Raw genomic sequence first — 18,409 nt, 5'->3', positions numbered from 1 at the left:
ACAGTGAAGGAGTGGGATGTGGCTGACTGTGGTGGTCTGTGTGAACCTACACCCGCACAGTGTGGTGCAGGCCAGGGGCTCAGAGAACACTGCTTAAACACAGAGGAAGGGATGTTCAGCTTCTATCCTCCCTGGGGGACCACAGAGAGAAAATTCCTGGTAGTTCTGACAGGCCCTGGCAACATTCTCCTCTAATCTTTGAGAGAACAGATCCACATACTAGTACGGACCCTGTAGAAATCTCCAACCAGCCTGTTTTGAGTCTGTGCCTCAGTGGAACCCTCGTCCCTTGTATATGGCAGTGACAGAGGAATGTGTTTTTGACATGTATTCTCTGGTGCTGAGCACACACTGCGAGACTGTAGCTCACCCGCTGTAGACCTTACATAACAGGGGACTCATGGAACAGCATCTGGCAAAAGCATGAGCTTTATGCCAGGCTGAATCACTCAGTGGCCCCCACGCCCAGGGCAAACAGGCTCTTCTGAGGGTTGGCTAAAAGCCCATACAAGCTTTCACAGGCCCATCTTGCAGTTCAGAGCAGAACAAAACAAACAGCCTGAGACCTAATCTTCAAAACCTGTGTGGAGGAGAGATCCGGATTATGCTGCACCCACGTTTGAATATTGTTTTAGCTCATCACGCGAACTTCCTGGGCAAGGACTAGCGGGACCAAGTGGGAAGGAAGGAGGGTACTTAAATGTGTCCTCTCTTGGCTCTTGCTCACTCCAGGGATCCCAGCTGCTGGAGAAGGCTGTGTAGAAGGTAATCTTCCTCATCCTCCTTACTTCGTCTCTAGGTGGGAACATGGGCCTTGAGAATCCAAGGCTTTCATCTATTTTGAGGACAATGGGTCCAGACCCTGCCAGGCCAACATTTCCTGATTGGGTGCATTGAATGTCCAGCATCAGATTCCTGGAACTCTATCATCTGCAACACTGGGCCAAGAAAGTCCCAGAGACCCACAAAACACAGAAAGAGAGGTGGCCTTTGGGTGAGAGATCTTGGTGTACACAGTCAAGCTTCTCTGCCTCCTAGAAAGGCGGCAGGGCTGCATAGCTGAGTACGTGTCTTGGAGAGAGATGCTTGTGAGGTCAAAGGCTGACTTCAGTGCCTGTTACCTGTGAGGACAGAGGAGGCATGTTGAGACGTCTTCAGTCTTACTGTCCTCAGCTGTGGAACAAATGCTTAACTGACCTTTCTTTGTGAGCGCTATTATGGTGCATTTAAAAATTAATCTCTCCCTCTCTTTGTCTCTCCCTGTGTCTCTTTTTCTCTCTTTTCCGTGTGTGTGTGTGTGTGTGTGTGTGTGTGTGTGTGTGTGTGCGTGCGCGCCATGGCATATGTGTGGGCCAGTAGACAGCTCTGATTGCTTGGTCCCCACCTTGTTCAAGGCAGGGTCTCTACTCTTTGTTGTTGACTGTTATCCAGGTATACCAGATAGCCGGTCTATGAGATTCCAGGGATACTCCTCTCTGTCTCCCATCTTTCAGCAGGGATTGTGATATTTCAGAAATGTGCTACGACATCTGGCTTTCTATTGGTTCTTGGCATCCAAACTCAGGTCCTGATGCCTTCAAAGCAAGTCCTTTACCCACTGAGCCATCTCAGCAGCTCTACTATGGAGATTTTATGAGAACTGAGGGGCGAGTGAAGGATTGCTGAGAGTGGGGTGTGTCTAGAAGGAAGGTGTAACCCCCAAAGTGGGGTGGTTCTGAGAGAGGAAACCTAGTTCGTGTCCCACTCAGGTGCCAGGTGCAGCATCAAATGGCTTTCATGGATCTGTCAGTAACTCTGAATAGCCCCGGGATTAACTGGCTCACAGAGGAGACCCAGAGACCTAGCTTCTTAAAGACCATTTAATTTTGGGAGATGACATTGAGGGGTGATCTCAGCCCAGCCCATTCACGTGAGGCTCTTCCCTTCCTTGGTCCCCTACCTTGGTGATTTGTGGCAGAGGCCATGTGACTCTGGTTAGACCACAAGAGTAAGAAGAAAAGTACTATCTTGCTGCAGGGTTGCTTGGGTGAAGCTGTGGCCAGCAGGAAGAACTGGTCTACAGGCTGAGTCTACAGATCCCTACCCAGGGGTCCCAATGAAGGAGTTACCCGGCCTCCTGGTGGAGAAGGAACAGAGCATGGCATGTCCAGATCTGAAGCCTGGATGCCAACAGGGTGCCTCTCCCTAGGGAAGAAGTATAAGGGTCGACACCTATGGGTGAGGGTGGTGGGAGGAATCTGAATGCAAAATCAGGCAGGTTCATGCACCCATATCCAACATCATTAAATACTGTATTCATGTAATAGTATATGGGGGAAGGGCTTAGCAGGGGAACTTGCTGTATTTCTGTACAATGAGAATAACTTCCTCCACACCCCAGTGTTAAATGTTATACAGTGCTGGGCCAAATATCTCTGGAAGGAGGGTGAGGGATTGGCAGAAATGACAGCTTCTTGGGAGGAGAAGGCAAAGGGCTTTAATCTGTGTCCTCTTTTGTTCAGTTTTGCACCATGACCATGTATTCTCCACTCAAAGATCGACAAACATTCAGGAAAACAAGATCACTGCAAAATGTCAAGTGCCATAAAAATGAAAAGCCACATCGCTGCAGCTGGGGTGCGGTTCAGTGGTAGAAGCACAGGTCCCCGGACAGGGAAAGACAGAGGGAAGGGGGTGGGGAATGACCAATTATTTCACTCCCTCAGTAGCTCCCCTCCCCTCGCTTTTCTTTCTCTCATGCATGCATACATACCCCACCTGTTGTTTGGGAAACATGTTTCTTTCTTCCCCATGGCACATGTGTGACAGGCAGAGCCTTGGTGAATGTGCTTGGTAGTTTTCTATCTTATGTCTAAACAATCCACCACGTGATGCCATCAGTGCTAGGCTATTCCCAGTATGTTTGTCACATGCAAACAGTAGGTACTTTCTTGTTGCTTAGGGAGCTGCGGTTACTAGAATCTCCTGCACAGAACTTCAGTGTTACAAATACTTACTTTTTAAAATCTTTAATTATCTCTTTTGCTCTGCAAAGATTTATTTTTATTATTTTTTATTATGTGTATGGGTTTCTCTAAAATCTTTAATTATCTCTTTTGCTCTGTAAAGATTTATTTTTATTATTTTTTATTATGTGTATGGGTCTCTCTCTCTCTCTCTCTCTCTCTCTCTCTCTCTCTCTCTGTGTGTGTGTATGTGTGTGTGTGTATAAATGCTTACAAAGGCATTAGAACCCCCTGGAACTGGAGTTACAGGTGAGGGAGGGGCTGGGAATCAAATGTGAGTCTTTTGGGTGAGCACTGCATGCTCTTAACTGCTGAGCCATTTCCCCAACCCCTACAAATATTTTCAAGAGGCCTTTGCTGGATATGGTGTGGCCCCCAAGAGCCACACCAATTTGCGAGTTTTTTTATTGTACTGGAAGCAAGAATCACCTCTGCAATTTTGCACAAGAACCTGAGATACTGAAAGACCTTTGTTGGCACTGACCTATGTCATATGATGTGATGATCTAAAAGCTAAGCCTGGCTCAGCTTAGCCAGGCAACCAGCACATTCAAGCACAATGATGTAGCCAGAAAGGATATGTGTTAGTTTTTTTGGTGTTAGTTTTCCTTTAAATGGGTAAGAGGTGGAATCGTGGTCTGTATGTATTCAACCTAATCTAAGGAGTTGGTCGCAAGGCTCCTCCTCGAGTGTTTACAGGGAAGGAAGCTGTCCCAACTTGCAAGTGGTCGGACTGGAGAGATGCCAAGGAGGGTGCCCCCTTCCACCCTATGACAGGTTCTGCTTCGGATGGGTATAGTTCACTGCAGATTATTGTCATCTAACCTAGGATGTCTAAAGACATCAGAAAGGCCTAGCCATCTGAGTCAGAAAAAGGGACCTTCCAGCAGGAATGCATTTTCCAGTCTCTAGGAGAGGTCTTTATCCAAATAAAATTAACATAGTGGCGGAGCACTGAGGGTCGAGCCAGTGACAGGGAGCTGGTTCCAAAGCACAACCCAGAGCCGTGGATGTGGCCTTATTCTGCAAAATGCTCTCTCTGTACCTCCAGGTGCTATGAGCAAGATCAGTGACACTGTGAACCAGGCGCGGGATGCCTTTAACTCCGGCAAGACTCGCCCGCTGCAGTTCCGAAACCAGCAACTGGAGGCGCTGCGGCGCATGATCACTGAGCACCAAGCGGATATCATTGCTGCACTGGCCGGGGACCTACACAAGGTGAGGGGGGGGGAGGCGGCCACACAAAAAGAGACTAACAGATGTAACAGGCACGGGGACAGTGTAGGGCGTCAGTTGTACGCCGCCCAGCACTTCACTGAGGATTGCACTTATTCCCAAACGCTGCGCGTGTAGAGGCAATGTTATAGAGGGGAAAAGGAGGCTCGGAAAGGATTGGCAAAGATCGCAGGGTCGCCCTCTCCTTCCACCACCTCTAGACAGGGTCTTCTTCCCTCCACCTGTTGCTTTTCCACTATGGTCTGGCCTCTTCATCAACCCGTTTCAAGTACCTCTCCACCCCTACCCTATCCCCATCCCCATCCTATCCCACCGCCACAGCCACCTGCCTTTTCCCTCTGTCCTTGGTCCCTCCCTGTTCTACCTGGTTTGGCACACCAAGGACCAGCAAGGCCGTGCTCTCCAGAGGGATCGGACTTCACATGGCTTCTTCCTTATTCCCTTGGGTTGAGCAAGCTAGGAACCACAAGCCTTTTACTTTGAGGCCAGGACTCAGTTGCGACTGCTTCCACCTTCCCTGTGGTGCCCATCCTCTGCCCCATCAGTGCTCACTCACCTTAAGGCTTCCCACCATAAAAGACAGGAAGGAGAAAACTCACTCTTGGCTTCCCAAAATTCAGGAAAGAGATGTGTATTTGCCCCCCCCCCGTGCTCCCTCTTTCTTGTACCCCTACCATGCCAGGAGGCTCTGTTGTCCCCAGTTCCTGTCTCCCCACGCTGTAGTTCTGGCTTCTACCCTGCCACTCTCGGGCACTTCTTTCCTGGGTGGGATTTGTACCCATGTCTACTCAGCACTGTAATCTCCCAAGCTCTTTCTCAGGTTCAGGTCTCAGTGTGGTCTGTAAGTCTTCCAGACAATACATTTTCTCCCTCACCAATGACCCTCAAACCCATTCCTCAGGCCAGACCTAGTTTCATTCATTCCTTTACCAGCTCTGGGTCCTGGAGCACCCCCATCCTACAAACCTTGGGAAGAAGGGACCTTTCAGACCTAATAGCTCAATGGCCACTCTTCAGCTCAGTATCCCACCACCCTGATACGGACCCCATGTTGAACAGCCAACTTACCAGGGCAGCAGAGCCTTGGCTCTGCGGCTCACGTTCCCGTGGTGCCTCTCCCTAGAATGAGTGGACCGCCTACAGTGAGGAGATCGTGCATGTGCTGGAGGAGATTGACACCACGATTAAGAAACTCCCAGAGTGGGCTGAGGATGAGCCTGTGGCAAAGACTCCCCAAACCCAGCAGGATGAGTCCTACATCCACTCGGAGCCCCTGGGCACAGTCCTTGTCATAGGTGCTTGGAACTACCCCTTCAACCTCACCATCCAGCCCATGGTGGGTGCCATTGCTGCAGGTAAGAGTGACTGCTCCAGGAGGTTGTGGTGGCTAAACCATGTAGCCAGGCCTCCAGGATGACCTCTCCATATACCTGGGGGGTCAGGGTGGGCGTGGGGGTAAGGATTCTCTGTTAGTGTGTGACAGGAGAGGCCAGAGCTGCTCGCTCTCTAGTGTGGGCATCTCTCTGAGTGTCCTTTCTTCTTTCCTAGTCTCCCAGCACTGCTGAGGGGCAGGTGGTACGGCCCCTGAAAGCGTGTGCCAGTGTGTGTACCTGTAGCAGATGTTCCTGTGTCACCTGTGTGTGCTCCCTGCATTGTGTTCCTTCGTGTGTACCTGTGTTTCTCAGCGTGTGCCTGGGTGTTCTCACGGCATGCCCCCATGTCTAGCCTCTCCCACTGCCTTCCAAGAGTACAGATGATGTAACGGAATCTCGAGGCCTGGTCCTTGGGTAGGAAGAGTCTCGGAGGCGGTCTCCCCAGGATGACCCTGACCTTGTATTCTGCAGGAAATGCAGTAGTCCTCAAGCCCTCAGAAGTGAGTGAGAATACGGCAGACCTGCTAGCCACCCTTATCCCTCAGTACCTGGATAAGGTGAGGTGCCCTCTAGAGTTCAAGGATGACTGTGATGGGGGTCAGTTGTTTAAAGCTTGGGAGACAGGAGGTTATTAGAGCAGGTGGGAGGAGCCCAGCTTCTAACAGCAGGGAAAATGGAGTCCTTGAGCTAGGAGAATGACTTACCTGCTTGGGTACCCAAATAAGCTCAGAGCTGAAGGGCCAATCTCTTAGTGCCCACTCTGTGCGGGGAGTGAGGAGAGGCTTGATTTTTGCTGAGCCTCCTGTCTCTTTGCGGGAAGGATCTGTATCCAGTGATCAATGGGGGTATCCCCGAGACCACGGAGGTGCTTACACAGAAGTTTGACCACATCTTGTACACTGGGAGCACAGCTGTGGGGAAGATCGTTATGGCCGCCGCGGCCAAGCACCTGACCCCTGTCACCCTGGAGCTTGGAGGAAAGAGCCCTTGCTACGTGGACAAGGACTGTGATCTAGATGTGGCCTGCCGGTGAGGAGGCTTGGGCTTGGCTGGCTGCAGAGGCTTGGGCTCCTATCCACCTTTCAACACATGATGGTGCCAAAGATCTAAGTCTCTGCACCGAGTAATAAAAATGGTCCCTGCCGGGTGGTGGTGGCGCACGCCTTTAATCCCAGCACTAGGGAGGCAGAGGCAGGAGGATCTCTGTGAGTTCGAGGCCAGCCTGGTCTACAAGAGCTAGTTCCAGGACAGGAACCAAAAGCTACGGAGAAACCCTGTCTCGAAAAATCAAAAAAAAAAAAATGGTCCCTGCCCCCAAGGAGCCCATGGTTGGGGATGGGAGAAGTTGAATGGAAACCATTCATAGAAATCTTCCTAGAGGGGGGCCTCCAGAGAGAGCACTGACTCTGTGGGCATCACTAAGGGTGGTACTCCAAGGAGAAGCTTCAAGGAAAGCAAATGTGGGATACTCAGGGTTTGGAGACCTTTACCAAGCCCCGTTGCCCCTCAGCAGGAGATCCCCAACTGAGATCTGGAAAGCAGGCCCAGGAGCGCAGGGCCACTTGCTCAGAGTCCAGGATGGGACTCATGTCTGTACTAGATAGGCCTCTGGCCATCTCTGTACCCCATTAGAAGGGAAGAGGCTATGCAAGACTCTAAGAATGTGGTTAAAGGAACAGAGCTCTCACCCCAGGATAGCCTCAGAATTTCCTCCCTGACACCCGTGACATTAAACACTCTGGCTGCGGGAACCCCTGTGGTGTATGTGGGGGGCCTTCTCAGTGCCTCTGCAAGTGAGTGGTTGCTACCCACCGTGGTAGCACGCGGCCCATGGGCTGTCCTCCATCGCTCGCCCTTCAGTGCCTTGGCCCTGAGCCTGTGGCTAGTCTCAAGGGAGCGCTCATGATTAACAGACTGCATGTCCATAGGCGGATTGCCTGGGGGAAATTTATGAACGGTGGCCAGACCTGTGTGGCCCCAGACTACATCCTCTGCGACCCCTCCATTCAGAACCAAATCGTGGAGAAGCTCAAAAAGTCGCTGAAGGTGAGCATGACCCGCAGATGCGAGTCGGGAGCTGTAGCCATAGGGGGTGTATTTTGCCTCAATCAGCTTCTAGGACTTTGAGAAATACTAGGTACTTCTCTTCTACTCATGGAAGAAATGTGCTCACACACCGCAGACAACTGGGAAGGGTGCAGAGCATAACGAGGTGGGGGAGGGGCGCAACTCAGATTCCACCACCCACAGACAGTCACTGCCCAGAGGCTAGGAGATCAGGGTCATGGCAGGACCAAGACTTCCTTGAGGCCTCATCTCTTCTCAGGATTTCTATGGGGAAGATGCTAAGCAGTCCCGTGATTATGGGAGAATCATCAATGACCGTCACTTCCAGAGGGTCGTAGGCCTGATTGAGGGCCAGAAAGTAGCCCATGGAGGCACCTGGGATGCGGCTTCACGATACATAGGTGTGTGTTCTGCCTGCTTGTCGGGACTACCAGCGTCTACGGCAAGTTTACAGAAAGTGGGCACAGACACTCAGCAAGAAGTCTTTCCCAAGTGGGTCTGCAGAAAGCTCTGGGGGCCTCAGAAGAGTGGTGCTCAGAATCTGCCTTCTCTGGAGCTCCAGAGACCTCTCCCACAAGGCAGAGACAAGGCCTCCATCTTCATCTCCAGTCTGCACAAGGGAGCAGGGAATGGAGACAGCAGAGGCCCCCAAGAGTTCAAGGCAGGCCAGGCTGGGAGGAGCTCCCAGGGTCCTGGCTGGGGGCAACATCAATTGGTGTCCCTTTGGTCCCCAGTTATCAAGGAGGCTGGAGAGTTCTGGGATGGATACATGGGGTCAGCAGATGTAATGACTGTCCCTTCAGGGTTTAGATCTTGCTCCACTGTGTAGCTTAGTCTATAGAGCTCCCCATGGTCTGCCATGGTGGAGTGTGGGACTGGGGGTAGGGAGGAAGTGGGCATGAGAGGAGCACTTCAAGTCTTCACATAAGTTTGGCAGCTTCATTTGCAAAAGAATGGAAGCAGGAACTACACGTTGGCACTGGCGTGCGTGTATTGTACGTGCATGTGTGTGTTGGGGATGGGGGTGAATCAGCACAAACAGACTCTAGCTCACATCCTGCCTTAGCTCCCACCATTCTCGTGGACGTGGACCCCCAGGCCAAGGTGATGCAGGAGGAGATCTTTGGGCCGGTGATGCCCATTGTGTGTGTTCGAAGCTTGGAGGAGGCCATTAAATTCATCAACCAGCGTGAGAAACCCCTGGCGCTCTACGTGTTCTCCAACAACAACAAGGTAGGCCTAGGGTCCCCTTCCCAGTTTCCCGGCCTCTTAGGCATGGCATTCACATGCAAGGGGACTCAGAGATCCACAGGCCTGGGTTCAAGTTTGCAGCTTCCTCTTTCATTAGACATGCAGCCGTGGGCAAATCAGTTAGCCTAGCTGGACCTCGTTGGCCTTGGCTCTAAGGTTAGGACCGTTCCACCTTCCTAGAGCTGTGGATTGTAGACATTGCTACAGGCTTGTGGAACTGCTGCTGTTTCCCCATACAGCGCTGAGGATTGTGTGATATTTACAGAGGGCTGGAGACGCTGCAGGGGCTAAGGATGGCGGAGTTAGTGGCTGGGGCTCTGCTTCCATTAGTCCCTATTTTTGACGCTCCAAGACATGTTCAGAAAGAAAGGGTGGTGAGGATGCAGGACTGCAAGGTGGCTGCTTGGGTCTTCACACAGGTGATCAAGAAAATGATTGCAGAGACATCAAGTGGCGGTGTGACAGCCAATGACGTCATTGTTCACATCACTGTGCCCACTTTGCCCTTCGGGGGTGTGGGTAAGTCTGGTGCTGGGATCTTAGTCCTGGTCACTCTGGTCTTCCGTAGGGACCCCAAGCCTGGGGTCACACCACCGTTTAGTGGCATGCCTGGAATGAGACTCTTTCTGAGCACTCTTCTGCCGGGCCTAGGTGCCTAGGGGGCACTCTAAGGTTTGACTACTTCCCGTGAGGCTCAGTTAGACAGGGAGTTCATGAGGGTCGTTAGGACAAGATGGGCTGGGATCCTGGCCCTGAACAGGCCTCTCATTTAGGGAACAGTGGCATGGGAGCCTACCATGGCAAGAAAAGCTTCGAGACCTTCTCCCACCGCCGCTCCTGCCTGCTGAGGTCTCTAATGAACGAAGAAGCCCACAAGGGCAGATACCCCCCAAGCCCAGTCAAGGTGAGAGGCAAGGCCCTGGGGCATGGAAGAATATGGAGGACTACAAAGGACCAGGGCATGGGACCTTGGGTCTCATGTGGGCTTCCTGTCCTCACAGATGTCCCGGCACTAAGACAACTGTTATACCCGACTCATTTTTGCTGGCTGTCCTGTCCTTGGAAAATTGCTCTTGGAGCCTCATCTTGGCTTCTCACCCACCTGCTACCTGCATGTGCTCAACTCTCAGATGGCTCACCTCACCCCTGCACATTCTGCTGTTTGCTGGATGCAGAGATCAATAAAGCCTTCTGAAGGAAAGTCATGTGTGCAGTGCTTCTTTTTATACCCAGACCCCAAGTCCTTCAAGGGTTAATCACTCTGAGAAGCCTACAGAGAAAGCTCTCTCCCCTGACATTAACTCATGGGAGGTAGGAGGCCATGGGCTGGGGATGACGGTTAGCTTCCCCATGTCGTGTTTGGGATGCCAGCTCCATCCTGATGTCTGTGTGAAAAGAAATAAAGGAGACTGAGCCTTGATGACAAAGTGGCTCTGGAACTAGCAATACTCTTCTCAAATCACATTTGATCTGAGAATTGATCTATGAAAGGGTTCTCTCTGTGAGACAGCACAGTGGTCAGTGCCAACAGCCCCCACTGTCACAGAACCAGGCTTGTCCTACCCACCACCCAGTCCTCCAGTCACTAATTTCCAGTTCCAATCTGCTGTGGAGTCCAAAGATTCCTAGAGAGGGCTAGCCTTCAATCCGAGTCTGAGGCTTTGGGATTGTGACCTGGGCACGCCAACAATACACATTCCCTTCATCTGTGCCTTACACACACTCTCAAGACGTCCTTTGCTCCCCACAACCTTTTGATAACATTTACATGAGACACAAACACCTTCACAGCCTTTGCCCCTTTTGAGAGATCTCTCCACATACTTCTTCCTCAAAGGTCTTTCTCCCTGATTTTCCAATCCTGCTTTTTCCTAACCCCTGACCATCCAGCCAATCCACGGACTACAGACCATGAATCAGTGAACAATTGCACATCTGGCCATTTCTCCTTTCAAGTAAAATGTGTGACCGTGTGCCCTGCCCAAAGTTCTGCCCACTGGGAAGACTTCTCTTCTCTGGTATCCTTCAGGGTTGTCCCAGAAAGAAGCTGTAATGCTGCTGCTGCCCACGTCTGTGTGGTGCCTGGATATCATGCAGAACCATCAGTGCCAGGCCCTGGTCTTCTCTTCCTCAGTCAACTGATGATAAGGCACATCCCATGAAGCTATCGGTGCACACGTAGCAGCAGACAGCCTTGTAATGGGCGTAGAAACCATAGGCATTTGGGTATCTTCTTCATGTAACTTGCCTGTAACCTCAGGACCTGCACAAACCCAATCATATACGCACCATTTCCCTTCAATAATGGATTGCTGCTGTGTATCTACTATATTATGACTTGGTGGGTCAGATAATACTCAGGATGGGTGACTCAGATTGTATGGTACCTTCGTGGTCCATCGCCAAATGTTCAGTCTCCACCAGGGCCCAATAGTAGGCCAATAGGTGTCTTTCAAAGGGAGAATAGTTACTTGCAGATGATGGTAGAGTCTTGCTCCAAAAGGTCTATGATTCACAAGTCCAATTGTTCTGCTCATATATTCCTAGATGTGTGACCTCCCTCTGGACCATAGTTGACTCACTAGGGAAAACTCTTAAAGAAAATGGACTCGCTCTCCCAGCACCTATCCACTGCCAATAATTCCTCAGCTAGGGAGACATTATGCCCACTTCCCTTCTCCATGTTGGGGTTTGGTTTGCCTTGAGCTTGCTGTCACAATCTCTGTGAGTTCACACATGCTGATGCCCTGTTATGTCTGGAGGACACCATTTCCTCGTCATCATCCACAGTCTCTGGCTCTCACATTCTTGTTTTGTTTTGTTTTTCAAGGCAGGATTTCTCTGCATAACAGTCCTAACTGTCCTGGAACTCATTTTGCAGACCAGGCTGATGTCAAACTCACAGAGATCTACCTGCCTCTGCCTCCTGAGTGCTGGGATTGAAGGGGTACACCCACCATATAGTGGTGTATTGTAGCACCAGCACAACTGCAGTATCAAGTTGCAAACGAGAAGCTGAGGATCTAGAGCATGAAACCCTGCCATTCATGCTAAGAGAATGCTGTTTATTGAAGGGAGAACGTGGTCTATATATATGGACTTGCAGCACTGTGGAAAAACCCAGGGTTTGGAAGTTTATGTACTCAGTGCCGAATCAGTAAACAACTAAGCTGAACAAAGAACTTGGGGTTAGGCCAGGAGGTGCAAGATATACTTGCTAGCAATGGTCAGCAGGCAATAAACAGACATCCCGGGCAGAAGGGCCCAACAGGTCCCCCCTTTTGTATATAAATGAAGTTCTGTCTTAGATAACATAGGATTTTGGTACTTGCTTTACCTGTCTCAGAGAAGCTCATCCAGGCCTTGTGAGCCCTCTGTCTTAGGTTGATAAGCACCCCCCCCCATGTAGAACCTGTCATTGAATATTCATTTACTTTGTATGCTTAACCATGACTGTGCTGTGGGATTGCCTGTAGCTAGAGACAGCATAACTTATCACATATGAAATCGGTCCGGGGCCTGCTGCCTGCGAAACCGGCATAGGTGGAATAAAATAAATCCTACAATTCCCAGGGCCAAAAGACCCAGGGCTAAGGTGCCGCTCCCTTCCTTGATAAGCCGACTGGCAATTTGAAGGCTCTGCAAAATCTGGTCCCCAGCCAATGGGGGCACTCTGGTTTCATTAATTTGGATGATCTGTTGATTTAAATTGAGAAGACCCAATTGTATCATAGCATTTATATTGCTTGGGTGCTGAGTGCAGTAGCACCCTCACCCGATAATTTATCCACCGCGCTTGCCGTGACCACCGACTGGGAAAGGACAATGCCAGAAACAGCTGCAGAAGTCACACCGAGGGCAACGGCAGCAGCAATGGCTACAGTGGTGCCAAAGTCTCTTTTGTGCCGTCCAAGCACCGTCTTCTTCAGCCCCAGCGTTTACCGGCATGGGGACGATGCCTGGAACGCGCACCACCTATGCCGTGGTCTCTGCACCCCAGCATCCCCCCCTCCCCCCCCCCGCAGGCAGCAGTCACTGTAAGAACAATCTAAAGCATCTCTCAAAAGGGAATCATTAGTGACCACAAAAAGAATGGCGACAGGGGCTGGAGAGGTGGCTCAGCTGTTGGGAGCACTGACTGCTCTTCCCGAGGACCCGGGTTCGATTCCCAGCACCCACATGGCAGCTCACGGCTGTCTGAAGATCCAGTTCCAGGGGATCTGACGCCTTCACACCAATGCACATAAAGTGGAAGTTAAATAAACCATAAAAAAAAAGAATGGCGACAGCACACAAGGTCCAGTGGCAATACATATACATATATATTCCTACTATATCAAGTGTGTTGTGATTTTAAACTATGCTCAAAATAGTCTGATGTATTTCAGCTGCAGTGGTATTAAATGCAAATATTTTGCAGGCCACCTGCCTTACTGCATCCAGACAAGCGGAGGGTCCACTCAGAAACATACCACCAAAGGCTGGGACCACTCCAGTTTGCAGGGCTTTACGATAATGAAATGGAGGTGAATCCATGGTTTTATTTTTTTTATGGGAGGCCTAGGTCCATACCGCCAAACATCCCTGCAGCCATGGAGAAGGTAAGGGGTACTAACTACACAGTCTCCCCAAAGGAGTGGTAACTCTAAATTATAGGTTAATGGACCTGGCCAGCAGCGGGGTCCCATAATTTACTGGCCCCATAATATTCTGCAAGCCCAGGACTGAGGCATTTGTGGCATTGGGTGCAAAATCAGCAACTGACCAGTTACTTAGCATGAGACAATGATTAAGAAAAGAGGATTCAGCTCCACCCAAAAGACTACTATTCCAAATTTGAGTAAAACATAAGCTATCCTCTAATGTGAAAGTCATGTCAGTAAGATTTCCTTCTTCCAAATCCTCTGGGATAGAAACTTTTCCCAGACTAAGATTAGTTCCCACCACAGCTGGCCATCCCGTGCTTTGGATGCCCACAGGCATCAAGAATGGGGGCGTTCTTCAGAAAGGCCCAAAGTGGCTCTGTGTGGATGGTCTGGCTCAGGAACAACAGGGCCCACACAACGCTCAGGAGCCCAAATTGTGTGCTCGCCGTCCTGTGGGAAGACACAAACAGACCCTCGGCCCCACACCAGAACGGGATCTGGGCCACACCACTGTCCGGAGGAGAGGTCTTTCCAGCGAACCATTCTTTCAGACTCTATGGGTGGTTGTCAATGGCGATCGGCTGCAGACCATCCTAGAGTCCACAGTTAAAAAATTTTAAATATAAGCCGGGCGGTGGTGGTGCACGCCTTTAATCCCAGCACTCCGGAGGCAGAGGCAGGCGGATCTCTGTGAGTTCGAGGCCAGCCTGGTCTACAAGAGCTAGTTCCAGGACAGGAACCAAAAGCTACGGAGAAACCCTGTCTCGAAAATCCAAAAAAAAAAAAAATTAAATATATAAGATATAAGCTACAGAAGCATGGGGAGACAGAATGAAAGCCCCTGAGTCCCCCGTTTTTACTTTATCCAGGTAACTTTTGAGGGTATGATGGGTGCATTCCACCACAGCCTGTCCCTGCAGATTGTATGGTATGCCTGTCTTCAGGGTGATATCATATGCCTCACAAAATTGCTTAAACTCTGAGCTCGTGTAAGCAGGTCCATTATCTGTTTTGAGCTGCTTGGGCACTCCCATATATGCAAAAGCGTGGAAACAAAGGCTTTCTACATCTTTCACCTTTTCCCCGGAATGAGCAGAAGCAAATATGAGATGAGAAAATGTATCAACAGAAACATGAACATATTGTGATTTACCAAAGCTGGGTACATGGGCAACATCCATTTGCCAAATATGATTAGGCAGGAGCCCTTTAGGGTTCACTCCTGTGGTGAGCATGGGCAGAAATTCGACACAGGAAGGGCAGTCCTTAACTGTCTGGGTGGCCTGTTCTTTGGTGACTCCCAGTGTGGTGGTGCAGGGTCCCAGAGCTGAGATGGAAGCATCAGTGTAATAACTGCGCTTTATCAAATGTGGACATAGCTAGGAATGCATGTGTGCAAGAGTCAGCCAACTCATTGCCCTTGCTAAGATTGCTGGAAAACTGGGTATGAGTTCTCAGATGTCCTATAAACAGTGGGCAAGACCATTGCCACAAAAGTCCTTGTAGCTGAAGCAGGGAATCTTGGACCCTGGACATAGGGGCAATATAAGTGGCTGTTTCCAGCAGGGGAAATATTTGGGTAACATATTGACTGTCTGTGTAAATACTAAGCACTTCAGAGGGGAATAATTGTAGGGCAAGAACTAAGGCTGCAAGTTTCAGCAACCTGTGCTGATCGTGTTTCAATGAAAAGTCGCTTAACAACGGTCTGAGAGATGACTACAGTAATGCCTGAGGAGGAGCCATCTGTAAATACCACACGACCTCCTGGAGTGGGTTGAAGATTCACGATTCTGGGAAAAATAACCAGGCGCATCTTTAAAAAAGTGATTATCAAATTGACTCAATACATTGCTACAAAATATAGCCCAGTCATCACTATGCTGTTGAAGCCATAGAAGTTACTGGCTGAATAGGGGGGTAATGATTTTATCTGGCTCTTTATCAAAGATCAAGACACTAGTCTTGACTGTCTTGAATTATAAGGAGACAAGGGATTGGTGATAAGCCACAACCACCTTGGAGGGTGAAGCTTGAAAACAGAGCCATAATATGGGACCCTCCTGCCAGAAGACTCCGGTAGGTCCATAATCAGAGCTGAAAATGAGCAATTGTAAAGTTTAGAGTAATTTATATAATGTACATGAGCTTGCTGCAGCGTCTTTTCAATTAGTGTAATACATTGGCACCCTTCATCAGTCCATCTCTTGCATAACAATGAATCGGGATGTTAAAAAGCGGTTGCAATTGATCTGTAGAAAGCCCTAAACTGGGCCTTATCCAGTTAATGTCTCCCAGGAGCTTTCAGAAATCATTAAGTATTTGAAAATGGTCAAATCACAAGGTGATATTTTGGGGCTTCATACCATTTTGTAATAACGGATGCCTGAGATATTGATAAGGAAATTGGGTCTGAACCTTCTCAGGAGCAATCTGTAAATTTGCTAGGCTCAACTGATTTTGCATGTCACCAAAGGCATCTGGCACAGAGGCTTTGGTGGGTCCTGCCAGTAGAATATCATCCATGTAATGATATACAGCTGAGGGTGCTTAAGCCTAACTCTTTCAATGGCCGTGGCGACATATATCTGGCAAATAGTGGGGCTATTTGCCATCCCTTGTGGCAAGATCACCCAATGATATCTCTTATAAGGTTCTTTTAGGTTAGTAGATGGAACACTAAAAGCAAAGTGATGGCAGTCAGTGGAATACGGAGGGATAGTAAAAAAGTAATCATTTAAACCAATAACAATTAAATGCCAATCATTTGATTATTGCTATGGGTGTGAGCAATCCCGGCTAAGTAGCTCTCATAGCAATCCTAGTTTTAACAGCTCTTAAGCTCTGCAAAAAGTGCCATTTGCCAGATTTCTTCTTTATAACAAATATAGGAGTGTTCCAAGGAAATGTTGAGGGTACTATATGCCCTGCGGCCAATTGCTCTAGTACTAGCATCTGGGCAGCCTCTAATTTTTTTCCTTATTAAGGGGCCATTGCTCAACCCGGATGCTTTACTCACTTTGCCAAGAGATAGGAATGGGTGGAATGATCAAAGGCTGTTCAGCAATGACCCTGCTAAAAATGCCCCAGTCCCACATGATTTCCATGCTGGCATGTAATGTGAGTCTTTTCAGCCACAGGTTGAGGATCTTCTTGCAATCTCCTCCCTAGGTCATTGCTGGGGCAAAATCCCTGATCTTTTAGCATCTGTCTCACTGACTGAATGGTGAGCACTGCCCCCATACCTTTCAGCACATCCCTGGAGGTTCGACCAGCACTTCCTGCATACTCTCTGGCCCCAGTAAGCATGTCAACATTTCTCCCAGGGAACCCAGCCATGGTGTTGTGAGCTGCCTGACATCTGTGTGCAATGTTCCTGATACTTGCTGCACCAGTCCTGGGGCATAAGATTGAGGGCACCAAAAGACTCAAAAATAGAAAAACTAAAAGGGGCATGGAGCCCATAAGCAGTGACAACCTCCTTCAATTGCTGAATGTCCTTATATTGTAGAGGATTGTGTACTCATATAACCTGATATGGATTGTTTGAATCAGACATTTCAACTACGGGCAGGGCAAACCTGCCTAGGGGCACTGAAGGCTCAAGAAGTGACCCTGAAAGTCAGGATTTCTTAAAGGAGGACGGTTCTTTATAGAACATCCTTTTATTTTCTTCCAGAGGACTTTAATCTCTTGAGTTAGTTTTTTTCCCTCGCTATCTGTATCCCGAGGGGTGTCTGAACTAGAGGCTTCTGAAACCTTTAGTGACTTGAGGATTCCTCCTCCTGGACCTCCCTCAGCACATTGCTCTTTCATCTTCACCTTCTGACTTAACAATGCATCCTTAACCAACCTCCACAAGGAGAAGGCAGCAATGGGGATTTGATCAGGTCTCTTATCATGTAGATTTGTAAATCTGTCTTCACCTGTTCCCAATCAGGAATATTTAGCACCCCCCCCCCTGAAATGAGAAACCAGGGACTGGCCTGTTCAAGCATTTTCACGAATTCGTTGGGTTGTTCATGACTTAACTCTGGGGCCATTTTCTTTTAAGAGTTTCATCAATTGGTCTGTAAGAACACTCGTGGAACTTCCAGCACCCATTTCCAGTTCACCCCTATTCCTTACCTCTCTGTGGAGCTTAACTTGCCAGCTATTCCCTGGGGCGATCCTTCAACGACCTTCTTTCTTCCTCTATCTTGGTGGGACTCCACTTGTAGAGCCAGCACTACCGCTAACAAAGTACTGAGTTGTGAGCGAGGAGCTGAGGATTTAGAGAAACACCACACAGCAAGTCATTCGTGCTAAGAAAATGCCATTTATTGAAGGGAGAACATGGTCTATATATACACGGGCTTGCAGCACTGTGGAAAAACACAGGGTTTGGAAGTTCATGTCTTCAGGGTCGAATCAGTAAACAAGCAGAACAAGGAACTTTTTAAACAGACCACCAACAGCACAGAAACAAACCCCAGTATAACAATGAATGGTGTGAAAAGAAAATGCTCCCGTACAGCAAAGAAAATGATCAGCAGAGTTGACAGACAGCCCAGAGAGGGGGCGGGAATCTTAACCAGTTACACTTCAGAAAGGGGCTAATGTACAGAACTCACAAAGAACTGCAGAAATTAAATACCAAGGAAATAAACCAGCCAATCAACAGACAAGTAAATGAACTAACTAAATAAATAAAAAACCAAACAAGCAAACCAGAAATAGCTAATAACCATTTTTAAAAGTGTCCAATATTCCTAGCTATTTTATTCTTTGCTAGGGAAATGCAATTTTAAATGAGTTTGAGCTCCCACCTCACCCCAGTCAGACTGTCTAT

At 49.1% G+C, this 18,409-nt stretch overlaps 1 protein-coding gene across 1 annotated transcript; it reads left to right on the top strand.

Moving 5' to 3' along the window:
* The first annotated feature begins 655 nt into the window (after positions 1-655).
* Aldh3a1 (aldehyde dehydrogenase 3 family member A1) lies at positions 656-9,948 on the top strand. The gene is made up of 11 exons (XM_041664429.1): positions 656-765; positions 4,057-4,223; positions 5,365-5,596; positions 6,086-6,171; positions 6,435-6,643; positions 7,543-7,660; positions 7,941-8,082; positions 8,748-8,914; positions 9,352-9,451; positions 9,706-9,836; positions 9,934-9,948. The coding sequence occupies exons 2-11, from the start codon at positions 4,062-4,064 to the stop codon at positions 9,946-9,948; spliced, it is 1,362 nt and encodes a 453-aa protein (XP_041520363.1). The 5' UTR covers positions 656-765; positions 4,057-4,061.
* The last annotated feature ends 8,461 nt before the right edge of the window (positions 9,949-18,409 follow it).

This window comes from Microtus oregoni, unplaced genomic scaffold, assembly GCF_018167655.1.
Source record: "Microtus oregoni isolate MIOR12 unplaced genomic scaffold, Mior012 000015F_ref0000493, whole genome shotgun sequence".
NCBI lineage: Eukaryota > Metazoa > Chordata > Mammalia > Rodentia > Cricetidae > Microtus > Microtus oregoni.
Note: the sequence above shows the minus strand (reverse complement) of the source record. Positions and strands in the feature narration are given on the sequence as shown.

Bases quoted from the DNA above. Each gene is read 5' to 3' on its own strand.
- Aldh3a1 (XM_041664429.1), top strand. From the start codon at position 4,062: ATGAGCAAGATCAGTGACACTGTGAACCAGGCGCGGGATGCCTTTAAC. The intron at 6,644-7,542 runs GTGAGGAGGCTT...GCATGTCCATAG, and splicing joins GATCTAGATGTGGCCTGCCG to GCGGATTGCCTGGGGGAAAT. The intron at 8,915-9,351 runs GTAGGCCTAGGG...GTCTTCACACAG, and splicing joins TGTTCTCCAACAACAACAAG to GTGATCAAGAAAATGATTGC.